Source organism: Cricetulus griseus (genome assembly GCF_003668045.3).
Source record: "Cricetulus griseus strain 17A/GY chromosome 1 unlocalized genomic scaffold, alternate assembly CriGri-PICRH-1.0 chr1_1, whole genome shotgun sequence".
Classification (NCBI taxonomy): Eukaryota; Metazoa; Chordata; class Mammalia; order Rodentia; family Cricetidae; genus Cricetulus; species Cricetulus griseus.
In genome coordinates this window covers 196741603-196753701 of record NW_023276807.1, presented here as the reverse complement: position 1 = coordinate 196753701, position 12099 = coordinate 196741603, and the positions used below count along the sequence as shown (strand labels likewise).

At 44.8% G+C, this 12099-nt stretch overlaps 1 protein-coding gene across 1 annotated transcript; it reads right to left on the bottom strand.

The window, feature by feature from the left end:
• Window positions 1-266: 266 nt before the first annotated feature.
• Window positions 267-6232, bottom strand: LOC113832340 (disks large homolog 5-like). Its single transcript, XM_035453081.1, has 5 exons — window positions 6212-6232; window positions 5126-5349; window positions 3728-3871; window positions 2680-2878; window positions 267-407 (listed from the first exon to the last, which is right to left on the bottom strand). The coding sequence occupies exons 1-5, from the start codon at window positions 6230-6232 to the stop codon at window positions 267-269; spliced, it is 729 nt and encodes a 242-aa protein (XP_035308972.1).
• Window positions 6233-12099: the final 5867 nt, after the last annotated feature.

Genomic DNA, 12099 nt, shown 5'->3' with positions numbered 1-12099 from the left:
ATGAGAATGATACCATCATGACTATAGAAGCTGGTCTTAAGTGAGAATAATTGGAAATTGCTTCTTTTCTTAATAAGAAATTCATTTATCTGAAAAGGGGTTTTAAAAGGGCTGTCAAAATAAACAATGAATAGCCTTAGTAAATTACGAAAAGCAACAAGAACAAATAACATGAAAATAATAAACCAAACAGTAAAATGCAAAACCAAACTAAAAGTTAAAAGGGAATAGGGACCCAGAAGCAGCCCTGCATATCTGGGGCCTCTTCACACATAGGAAATAAAATCTGAGGAAGAAAGGGCATCCCCGGATTTCAGTATTTGCTCAGAATCAGGATCAGCAGGTGGTTCCTGGGTTAGCAGCTGCTTCTGAAGGAGGCTCTCATCCTGGGCTGTGGCCTGTTCCAGCTCATGTTTGAGTTTTTCTGACCTAGGGGAGAAAGGCAGTTAGGGCACAGTCCTGGTGGGGACCTGCCATTGTCAGCTGACAGGCAGCAGCCTCTCACCACCTCAACTGTGCTGGACAGCCAACACTGATATTTTGACTGAAGTCACTGTTGTTACCCCCAAGGAATAAGAGTCACAGAGTAGCTGGGCCTAGAACTTTTGTCAGCCCTAAACACCTGTCAGAATAAGTAGTGTATATTCTCTCTTCTACTAGGAAGAGTAGGTCTTCCTCTTTCCGTCCAGGAAATCATTTTGTAAAAGTAACAACATATTAGTAACATAGTCAACAGCATGTGAGCGACACAGGTGTTATTCACGATGAGTTACTGATGAACCTCATCATTTTATACATAGACATAACAGCCTTGCAAGTTGGACCTGTGAACAAGGTCATGAGGCTAGCTCAGTCCTCATGCCCAGGAGGCACCTTCAAGTCCACAAGCAACATGCAAGTTAGAGCCTTTCATGCCACAGCAGATTTTACTCAGATGTGTGCCTGAGAGCACTGGCCCTGCCTGGGCTCTGGGACCAAACAGAGACGTGATTTGCTTAGGACTGGTGCTGGGAATCTGCATCCTGACTGTCTTTGGTAATCTGTAACAGAACACTCCTGAGAAGGTTCTGATCTTCCCTGCAGCTGAGGAATCTGACCGTGTTCATCCTGGAATGTTTTTTAACCTATTCTGTCCAGAGACCACTTTGCACAGGAAATGGGCAAATGTTGCAGAGAGCAGTGTTCAAAGGAGGGAATCTCTGCTCTACAGAGGATGCTCCTCAGGAAAATGTAGTTTCATCCAGTCGTGGTGGACACACCGTTCAACCCAATCACTTGGGAGCTGAAGCAGGCAGATCTCTGACAGTTCAAGAAAATCTTGCTCAGACCATAGAGAGTTCAGAAGGGACAGACATACTACGTATCAAAAATATTATTTCTTGGACACAAGCTCTTGTTGACTGCACTATCACAATGCTCTGATGTTGTCTTTCCTGGTTGTAATTGGGAGCCATGCATGTGAGAGGAAGCCCACAAAAGACCGAGATCCCAAGTACAGTTGACCCATTTGGCACCACCTCCTCCCCACAGCCTGGCCTCCTACCTCATCTGGTAGACATCAAAGTAATGCTGAACCTTTTCTGCCAAGTGCTTTTCCTCAGAAAGCATCCTCTTCTGCTTCTGCAGGAACTGCAGTCTTTCTTCCAATCTTTGGAACTCCTGCTCATTAGAAGATTGTGTTTTTAGTGGCATGCACACATTATCATACAAATGAAACACATAGAAAAGATCCCAGTAACTGGCTGGTAGGTGAAGTGACCCAAAAGAGCTTACGGGGCAGAGCGAGAGATAGATAGATAGATAGAGAGAGAGAGAGAGAGAGAGAGAGAGAGAGAGAGAGAGAGAGAGAACCCAGAATACAACACCATGAAAGATGAACAGATGAGTTAGATTAAGCACACAGCTCTTTCAGAGGAGTCTCACAACTCAGCCATCATCCCTTGGGGACTAAAGCTGCTGTGGGGAGTGTGCTCATCTTGGCCAGAATCTATTGAGGTGGCTCGAGAAAATTTCCCCCTGAAATCACAATGCTCATAACCCTTGTCCCGAGCTTGTCAAAAGGCCTCCTTTTGTTAAGCAAATTAGCTCCAGATTGTATTCTCCAAGATGGAAGAACTCTCCTGGACCACTCACAGAAAACAGGCCTGAGAAGTTGCTACAGAGGCTTCTGTCACTGTGAACCAAGTCCTGGGTAAAGGAAGAGAGCACATTGGGATGCAGGAAGAAAGGAGAAGGCCACATGCCACCCATATCACTGACTATGAAAGCACTCAGTTGACACTTGCACATGGATCTCCTTGCAAACTGCTTCCTGCTTGTGATCTCCATGTGCCCTGGAACACAGATGAGTCCCAGGATCCAGAACTCATTCACTCAAAGCTCTGTGCATAGAATCCTAACTTCACAATGACATGTAGGTGTGTGATATGTTATTGACACATCTCCTTCCCTGGACTGCAGCTTCAAGCAGAGCAGCAGGAATGGTTTGCCAATAATTCAGTTTCATAAGAGGTTAACTTCCCAGAAGTACTTGTGCATGGACACTGAATGAATACCGGGATGGCATGAGGTGGAGGGCTGGATGGGAGCATTATTGAGTAAGGTGATGGCTGAAAGCACAGGGGGGTGGATGGGCAGACAGGCAGTCAAATGGACAATTGGTACCTGACCTAGCCTGACCTGCCTACCTGCCCTTACCTTTTGCTGGGTCTGGAGGTCACTGGTCTTTTCCTCTTGATTCTTACAGATCAATTTCCATTCCCTCAAGTGGTGCTTCAGCAGGAACCAATCTTCCATCCGTTTCTTGTTCTCCTGCCTCAATATGTCTACTTTCTTCTTCAGCTTAGTTTGTTCCATCAGGAGCCGGCTGTGCAGACCACTGGAAAGACCCTCTGTATAGTAAGGTCCTGGAGTCTCCTTTTCCCACCCCTGCCTCCAGGCACCATCAACCCCAAATGACCAAAGGTTCTCAGAAATGTGTAACCAGGAGCTCAATACAGCCATGACAGCTACACTCAGAAGGCCAAATCAGGGAATATCTAATTTTAAAAAAAGGAAACCCCAATGCCAAAAGGGATCCATGCCACTTCAATAGAAGGAGGATTCCCCTAAATGCCCTTAACTGTCCCTGGTAATGGGGAAACAGCTTGTCATGGGCAAACTTGCTTTGAGTGAGGACAGGAGACCCAGGTGAGTATATTCTATCTATAGTTTCTAAAGCTACCAGATCTATAAAGCCTGGGCCTGATTCCAGATGCTTATGTCTGCCTCTGCCTGACATTCCCCTCACAATGAAAATCTCACTTCTTTGTTCTCTCTCTCTCTCTCTCTCTCTCTCTCTCTCTCTCTCTCTCTCTCTCTCTTTCTCATTTTCTGAGACTGGGATTCTCTGTGTATTGGTCATATCTGTCCTGGAAATCATTCTGTGGACCAGGCTACCTTTGAAATCAGAGAACCACCTACATCTGCCTCTAGACATCTGGGAATGCACAACCACAACCCAGCTTGCTTTTCTACCTAGAGGCTCATGAGGCTCCAGGACAGTGATGGGACGAGCTAACTGTCTCTTTCACTCTTAGTAAAACTAAGTGCAAGAGATACAAGTCAAAGAGATGCTTGCTAAGACAAAGAAAGGATAGACCAGAGTGTGGACTCTCCAGTCAAGAAAAAGAAAGGAAGACATGGCCATTCCACAGCTGTTGGGGTCCATTCCTAAACAGGCACTTACCGATAGAAGCTTGTCTCCTTGGCAAGGTCATCTAACTTCTCTGAAGCCTCGGTGTTCTTACTCTGCAAGCTCTGTAGTTCTGCCACGACCTCATTATGCTCCATTTTCAGCTTTTCATAGGAAGGATTTGGCCTGTAGTAGGGCCTGGCCCCAGGAGCAAAGAACTCTATGAACACAGGCCTGCAGGATCACATGATCCCAGACTGGTGTCATGGTCTACCACACCCCAGTGAACACCAAATTTTGACTCCTATATACTGGGACTTCTTGATGCTTAATTAACTTGTTATCCTGACCCAGGTGAGCAGAGGTTGGGTGTTAAGATGGAGGGTGGCATTTCTGCATGAGCTCACTCAGGAGACCTGGAAGGTCAGTCTAACTTTCTATGTTCCCAAGAGTCTATGCTACAGGTCTTGGCCCACCAAAAACATGTCCTGATGTTTCTCTTGTTTCAGAACAAGGATTGTAGATCCTGGGTGACTATTACTGAACAGTTGGACAGAGCACAGAATTCTAGGGTTGAAACCCAACATCAGGACAGCTACATAAACTCCCCCAAGGAATTCCTGTGTCCAACCAAGGTGATCTCATAGGCCAAGAGCAGTGCTGCTTAAAGTGAGGCTCCCAGACCTCATATCACCACTGTCATCACCTGGAAAGTGTGAGACAGGCAAATCCTCAGGACCCATCACAGATACCCAGCTCCCAGAGTCTGGAGGAACACACAAATATGCAAATGTATGTAAACACACACACACACACACACACACACACACACACACACACACACACGAGGAGAGGATGTGAGTCGAGTAGAGAGAGAAAGAGATAGAGACAGAGAGAGAGAGAGAGAGAGAGAGAGAGAGAGAGAGAGAGAGCGCTGAAGAAAGGCAGGACTCAGAATTATCTAAAAGTGTAAGGCACAATAAAAGGATAGTGACTACCTCAGGAATTCTAGTCACACACTGAGATGGACAAAGTGTGACAAGGCCTGTACAACTGTGCTCCCTGAAGTTTCCAGTATGCAATCACCTGCCTGGCAAGTACAAGGAGTCACCACAAACTCACAGCAGCTAGTCTGTCACACAAGCCACCGCATGTCTGGACCTTTCCACATGTGTGCTGGGAACTCACACATTACTGCCTCAATCCCAGAGTTGTATGACTCAGACTACAACTCTGGTTCTCATTAGGAGCAAGCAATGAGATCGTATCCCCATCTCACTCCCTGCCCAGGTTTCAGGTTCTGCCTCTCCTGTGAGAGGCATTTAGGGCCATGAGATTGGGCAAAGTGAAACTCTGAGGGATCAGGCTCCTAGAATCCAAGACCTTAAAATGAAGATGAGGGTGACATTGCAGAGGCAAGACAGTCATTATAGAGGTTGAAACAATGGATACCTCTTTTCCACATTTCCCTCAGTGATGAAGAGCAGGCGATCTCGCAACTCATTCCTTTGGTTGGTCATCAGCTGCAGCTCCTTGTTCAGCCTCTCCATTTCCTTCTTCACTTGTTTCTTAGTGAGGAGCGCTGGATGGGTTGATAGCTCTGTTGCAGCCTCTATGGGAAGATGAACACAAGTGAAATTGCTTGGTGACAAGGCATAGAGGATGTACAGACCACCCTGTGGGCCAAAGGGAAAAATCATGTCTGGAACCTAGGGACACCAAATATTTTAAGCCGGGTTAATATACCCCATCTGTGGATCTCAGCTCTCCCCTAACTATGTAGAGATGTGGCTATGTAGCTATCAGGGGATTCCTCCTCACCACACATGCTTCAGGAGAACACAAAGACCACCTCATCAGGCTTAATCACAGTGGCTCTAGATGCAACATGATCTGGCAAAGTCAGAAGCATTCAGGTGCTGTGAGGAGACTTGGTCATACAAGCCCATGGTTGTGGATTGAGAAGTCATTCGGCGATACACCATGGCCAAAAAAGTCACAAAGTCACCCCACTGGCAGCCCAGGACATTGCAGCTGGAACAAAGGAGCCAATCTGCCCTTGTCCCTTGCCTCTAACAGTTGTTTGCCTATGCTAGAGAACTGCCTGCCATCCTCAACTGCTGAACTCTAAGGATGCCACTGTCAGGGAGAGGTGGACAGAAGTGTCCTGCTCTACACCACAAGGACACAATGTCTTGGCCAGAGGCACTTTTCTCTCCCTGTGACTAGTGTCAGACAGCCACCTCACCTAAGGAAAACCACTGGGGAGAAGTGCAGTGATGTCTGCCCTGAGCTGGGGACACATTAGTCCCTCCCTGCCTCCTGCTTGTCTCCTGTCCCCACATTATACCCGAAACACCAGTAAAAGTAAAATGTAGGCATTCCCAGAACACCATTCTCGACCTGGCCAGTCCTGGCTCAGTGGTATGGACAAACTAATGCTCAGGAGTCTTTGAAATTTCATGAATTATAATAAGCAGGGAAGTCCATTTGCTTCTCAGAGGCTCCAGCAGTACAGAAAGGCTCAAATCAACCCACGTCTTCCAGGAAGCTCCCCATCTCCTACCCAGCACTCACTGTGCCTATGCCAAAAACATTTCTTTTCATCCTGCTTTACCCTGAGACTGCATGGCCACTTCCTTCTGCCCCTCTCTGGTCTCTGGACGTTCTCCACTTTCTTTCCCAAGTAGACGCCTTAGTCTTGACAACATGTTTAATGGTATATCCTAAAGGCACTGAAGGAATGCTCTAAGGGCAGTTGGTGTTGCTACAACACTGGTGACATCATGGAATGCCATGAGCTCCCCAGGATACAGTGGAATGCCCAGGGAAGGGATTGATGATGTCATGGAGAACATCATTTGCAGCCCTGCTAATTATTTCTCCCTAAATGAACTAGAATCCCAGGTTCCCTTTCCAGGATCCTCTCTTGGAATATGTGGAAAGACATTTAGCACCCCCCCTTCTAAAGCCACAGTTCCCTTAGCTTGATTGACTTCCCATGTTGAGTTGAGCTATACTTTTCATAAACTGCCCATGGATTTCTCATTCCTTCCTCAAAATCCCTGTATTCATCAATATAAGCAATTCAGTACTACCGAGAAGCCACGTTCAGATGAATGTAAAGGAGGAAAGCTCACCTTCCTCAAGAACAAGTGTTTGAAAGCACTTTCAGGAAGAAGCGACAGGCTTTGATATAGTGTGGGTTTTGGATTAAGGATACAGTCATAGAAGCCATTTGCTATGCTTAGAGAATTGCCCCAGGATTTCTTAGCAGATAGGAACCACAGCCATCAGAACCTGCTGTAGAATTTATTCTTCTTCTCAGGTCAGCTAGTCAAGTCTGTGTATATTACATCAACAGAGGGTCATCACTCATCAGAAAGCATCCCTTAGTGTCTCAAAGTGTGCTCTATAAATAAGCCAAGGGCTTATCACTTGGAGGGGCTATCAGTCATTTGGCTGGGAAAATTCATATAATGTTCTGTTGGTCAAGAGCTGTGTTGGGTGTTCATACCATGTGAACATCAGCTGAAAGGCATGTGTTATGAATGTGCCACACAAAAATTATCCAGAGTCAACAGAGCACCATATATCCAGTGCAGAGATGTCCACTTCCAGCCCCTGATTTATGATGAGATCTTTCTGAGTATAAAGAAAAGATATATGGGAATCACGTGTGGGTCATGTGACAGTCAGCAACTCTAATAATAGTAAACAAGACGGGCAGGGATCCTGGCTGAGCTTGCTGCCAGTGTTGTGCCTGAAGATGATATCAGAGATTCAGGCATGAAAAAAAAAAAAGACTCAGGTGTGACCCTCAGGTGATAAATGTATCAGGCTTGAGTTTTAGGACAATTCGCTTTCTAAATTTTTGGAGAAAATAGACCCTGAAGACTCCACAAATTATTCATCATGCCACTCTGACTCCCAGCAGAGAGAACCATAATGGTATAGGAAGTTTGTCTTAACCCATGTTGACTGCAGATGGTGTAATTTTGAGGGTTAAGGGTGTGGACAATAAACATGTTTGAGAAAGAGGACCTGATGCTATCTTTGAAGGTGTATGTTCATGGAACAGGAGGGAGTGTGAAGAAAAGCATGAGTTACTATGAACAAAAATGCAGTTGGTGAATGGACAAAGCATTAAGCTCATGAGGCTCAGCAGTCAGTTCAGAGCTGGGGAAGCAACACTGTATCCAGACATGCGTGGCTATGAGCAGGATGCCTTAGTAAAGTAGAAACCGTGGGGTTCAGGGATAAAGCACCAGAGAGCCTCAGGCTCTAGAAAGTGTATGCTACAAAGTATTGGTGCACATCAGGAAGACTAACTTTCAGACATTTATCTCCTTAGGAGTGGGGATTTTTGAGCTGAAAAGGAAATGTCTTGGCTCAGGTAGACCTGGAAGGTGTGTTTGCACATGGAGATGTTTGGGATTTGACTCTTGCTGCGGATGCACAGGGCTGGGCTTCAGAAAAGTGTTAAAGCACATCCAGAGCTGCTGGGCATCCAGGAGGAGTCTGGAGTGTAAAGTTGTGCTCGTCCTGATGAACCATCAAGGATGCTTTAGTGGTGATAAGCCAAGTGAATTCCAAAGACTTAGAGCCAAAGCCTATAACCTGTTTCCTCTACAGCCTGGGGAGAGCATGGCACACACACACACACACACACACACACACACACAAAAAAAAACAAAAAAACAAAAAAACAAAAAAACAAAAAAAAACCCCAAAAAACCAAAACAACAACAACAACAACAAAAACAAAAAACCCCCCAAAACCCAAAGAGGCATGGTTACAGTAATGTTGAAAAGGATGTTACAATCAGTGATGGCCTTGATACCTTATGTCCAAGTCAGACACAGGCTCTAGGTCTGTGCTGCTCAATCTGCAGTGAGCAAATGCTGTAGTTAGGTTGGGTCTTGTTTTTGATTTTTCTTTTGTTTGCTTTGGCTTTGGCTTTACTATTTTGATGTTATTTGTTCTTGTTTTTCATAATTTGCTAAGTCTATTCACTCTTTATATTGACCTTCCTTTTAAAGTCCCCTTTGAAAATAATGTATTTTTATGAACAAAAAACAATTTCTAACTCGTCACACATACCCCCAGGTTCTCTTATCAGGTGTGGTGTCACACTGCTAAAATCCCACAACTCACAGGCACAGGTGGATTTTGCAAGTTCCAGTCAGCATGTGCTACATAGTGAGATCCCAGCAAGCCAGGACTACACAGATGATTGATGTCCTGGATATGGATAGCAAGGGTTACTCCAAGAATATACAGTTTATGATGGAATCAGTATTCATGTTGTCATGTATTTAGCTACTCCTAAAATATGGTACTTTATAGACACAATTTAATCAATTTGTCATATGACCAAATTATTTAGCAATACATCTGTATTACCCTATATTCTCACAGGCAATAAAACCATTCTTTATGGGAGTGTAAAAGAAATCAGGAAGCCCAGAATTGTCTGTCTCTCTTTTTCTTGAATTACAGTATCAGTGATAACAGAGTTAATCACCTTCAAAGTCACTTTGGCGCATATCTTTCAATAGATGCTGTTAGCTTTGGGCATGCAGTTAGTGTACTTTTCTTTTCTTTTTAGGTTTATTTTTTTATGTGCATGGGTATTTTTCCTAGGGAATATCTGTGCCCCACATGAATGCAGTTTCATCAGAGGCCAGAAGAGGGCATTGGATCCCCTGACATTGATACTTGTTAGCAGCAAATGAGCCATCTCTCCAGCTTCTGCTCATGGCCTTTGTCCTTTAAGCCCTAGGCTCTGTATTAGTTAGACTGGATCACCCCCAAACAATGTGCAAAGTCTCTGGAGACATGTAAGGACAGGTACATGAAGTAGGCATGCTCACTGTCTGTCTTGGCTGCCAGGTATCTATGCAGGACTCTGATGTCCCCACTGATCTGTGTTTGGTCAGGATCATGCTACAGCATCACTCTTTGTAAGGGCTGGAGCAGATTTGTCACCTTTCATCTAGGTTAACAAGGTTGATTAGGCATGACTTGTAGTGGGAGATTGCACATCGTTTTGCAACTGGTTTGATTTTGGAGAGTTAACTCCTGGCTTTCATCTGCCTTCAGGGACTGCTACCTTTTGTATCTGCTAACTTCTGTTGGAAGTATGCAAATCTTACCTGAGGTTTTCCTAAAGGTTCAAACCCTATGCAAAACTTGGTTGTGAGAGAACTCAGAAAACTGAAATATCCTGTGACTGGGAATTGCTGTGGCATTTGTCTCTTTGGGGAGCTTCAGATAACAGGTTTTAGTGTGAGGAAATTGTCTTTCTAAAGGTGTAAATTGTCTGACAATAAACAAAATTTTTATTTTGCAAAGCTATATAGTCAGTCAGTTCACCAGATGGTGATTCCCCTGTAGTCAAGAAGGCTAAAATTCAACCTTGAATGACCCTGTTTCTTTCATGGACCTGCATGAACTAAAGACCAGACAGGGCACATCTGATGGCAGGCAGAGTTAAGATGACCCTCCAGAGGTCTGGGTGTGGGGTAAGAAACCCTTGGCAATAAGAAAGATCTCGCTGGGCGGTGGTGACGCACTCCTTTAATCCCAGCACTCGGGAGGCAGAGGCAGGTGGATCTCTGTGAGTTCGAGACCAGCCTGATGTATAAGAGATAGTTCCAGGACAGCCTCCAGAAACCCTGTCTTGAAAAACCAAAAAAAAAAAAAACAAAAAAACAAAGATCTCCATCTAAGCAGTGTTGACAGGAAGCTGCAGATCAGGTAGAGTGCATGGAGCCTTCAGCAGAGGACACATGCTTCTGGTGGAGAGCATGGCTGTGCAAGTCTGGGATATGAGAGTGACAGGTGAAGCTGCACTTTTGTTTTAAGATTTTATTTTTATTTTATTATGCATACAACATTCTGCTTCCATGTATATCTGAACACCAGAAGAGGGCACCAGACCTCTTAACGGATGATTTTGAGCCACCATGTGGTTGCTGGGAATTGAACTCAGGATCTCTGGAAGAACAGTCAGTGCTCTTAACCTCTGAGCCATCTCTCTAGCCCCCATGAAGCTGCACTTTAACGTGGCAGGAAGAGTTTTATAAATGTGGAGCTCCTGTGAGCAGATCCAACTTCTGAGACTGTGAGTCAGAGAGTTCAAGTATGGAGGAAGTAATTCTGTGGGTTCCTAGACAGGGCTTCCACAAGTTCAGCAGCCAGAGAGACAGGGCCTTATTTACTCTCTGCCATAGTCCACATTCCCTTTCTGAGCTGACCCTGGCACAGAAGGGCCATCTGTAGACAAACTGGAATCCAGGCCAACCATGGTTTAGGCTACACTACCAAGTTACTACTATATTGACTGGATCACCTTGTCCATCTTCTCAGTATCTGGAAGGAACTTGGGATCAGCTATGTCTTACTCATGTGTGGGTCCTCAGCAGCGTGTTTGGTTGGTTTGGTAAATGCTCCCGGATGGATAAATTAACCTGACTTTTTTTTAACTGGCTTTTGTGCAGGTACATACTAATTTTGTATAGCCCATTTCAGGCTAAACTGTCCTTAGTTCACAGAGTAGCCCGAGAACCCTGCTTTTCTCTCCCAGAAACCTAAACATTCCCAATCTTCAAATCATTCTGTTAGCTGTTCTCAAGGACCCATCCTGGGGTGGACAAACTAAGAACTGAGTCTCTTCACACAGCCTGCCCTGTAATTGCTGTAAATGATGAATGGAATCCCAGACCTGGAATGTAACTCAGTGGCAGAGTAGTTGCTTAGCATTCATGATGCCTTAAGTCCAATCCTGACAATAGGGGCTATTGAGGAAGAAAAGTTAAAAACCGAATTTCATTCAGAGGTGTATCTGACCACTAAAGGGGAGTCTCCATAGAGCCTTTAAGTCATCCAACCTCCAGCATCCAACCTCTAACCTTCAACCTCCAACTCTTCCTTCAAGGGCTAGATTTGTTTGACGTATATTTTCACTAATGCAATCATTCATTTTTGTGGTGGAAAGAATCTACACTTATTAATAAACACAGATATATACTCATAGACCATAAGTACTGAAGTACAACTTAAGAATTCAGTGTTTGAGGTGATTGGCTGGTGAGACGGCTCAGCAGGTAAAGGTAATTGCTTCCAGGCCTAGACACCTGAGTTTCTTCCCTGGGACACACATGGTAGAGAGAACAAACCTCCCAAGAACTGTCCTCTGATCTTAATGTGTCTGTGCGTATGCACTCTCATGCCCATCCCAAGTCTATTAAAATCACTCAGAAAATCATGGAGAAACCAATTGTCAATGAAATCTGCAGAGCTCTCTCAGTAATGTCTCTTGGTGCCTTGTAGGTAAACACTGAAATGGTGGGCTACTTCATCTACATCCCAAAACCTGTCAATGTGACTGTCTCAGGAAGACTGTAGTGAGCATAAGCAA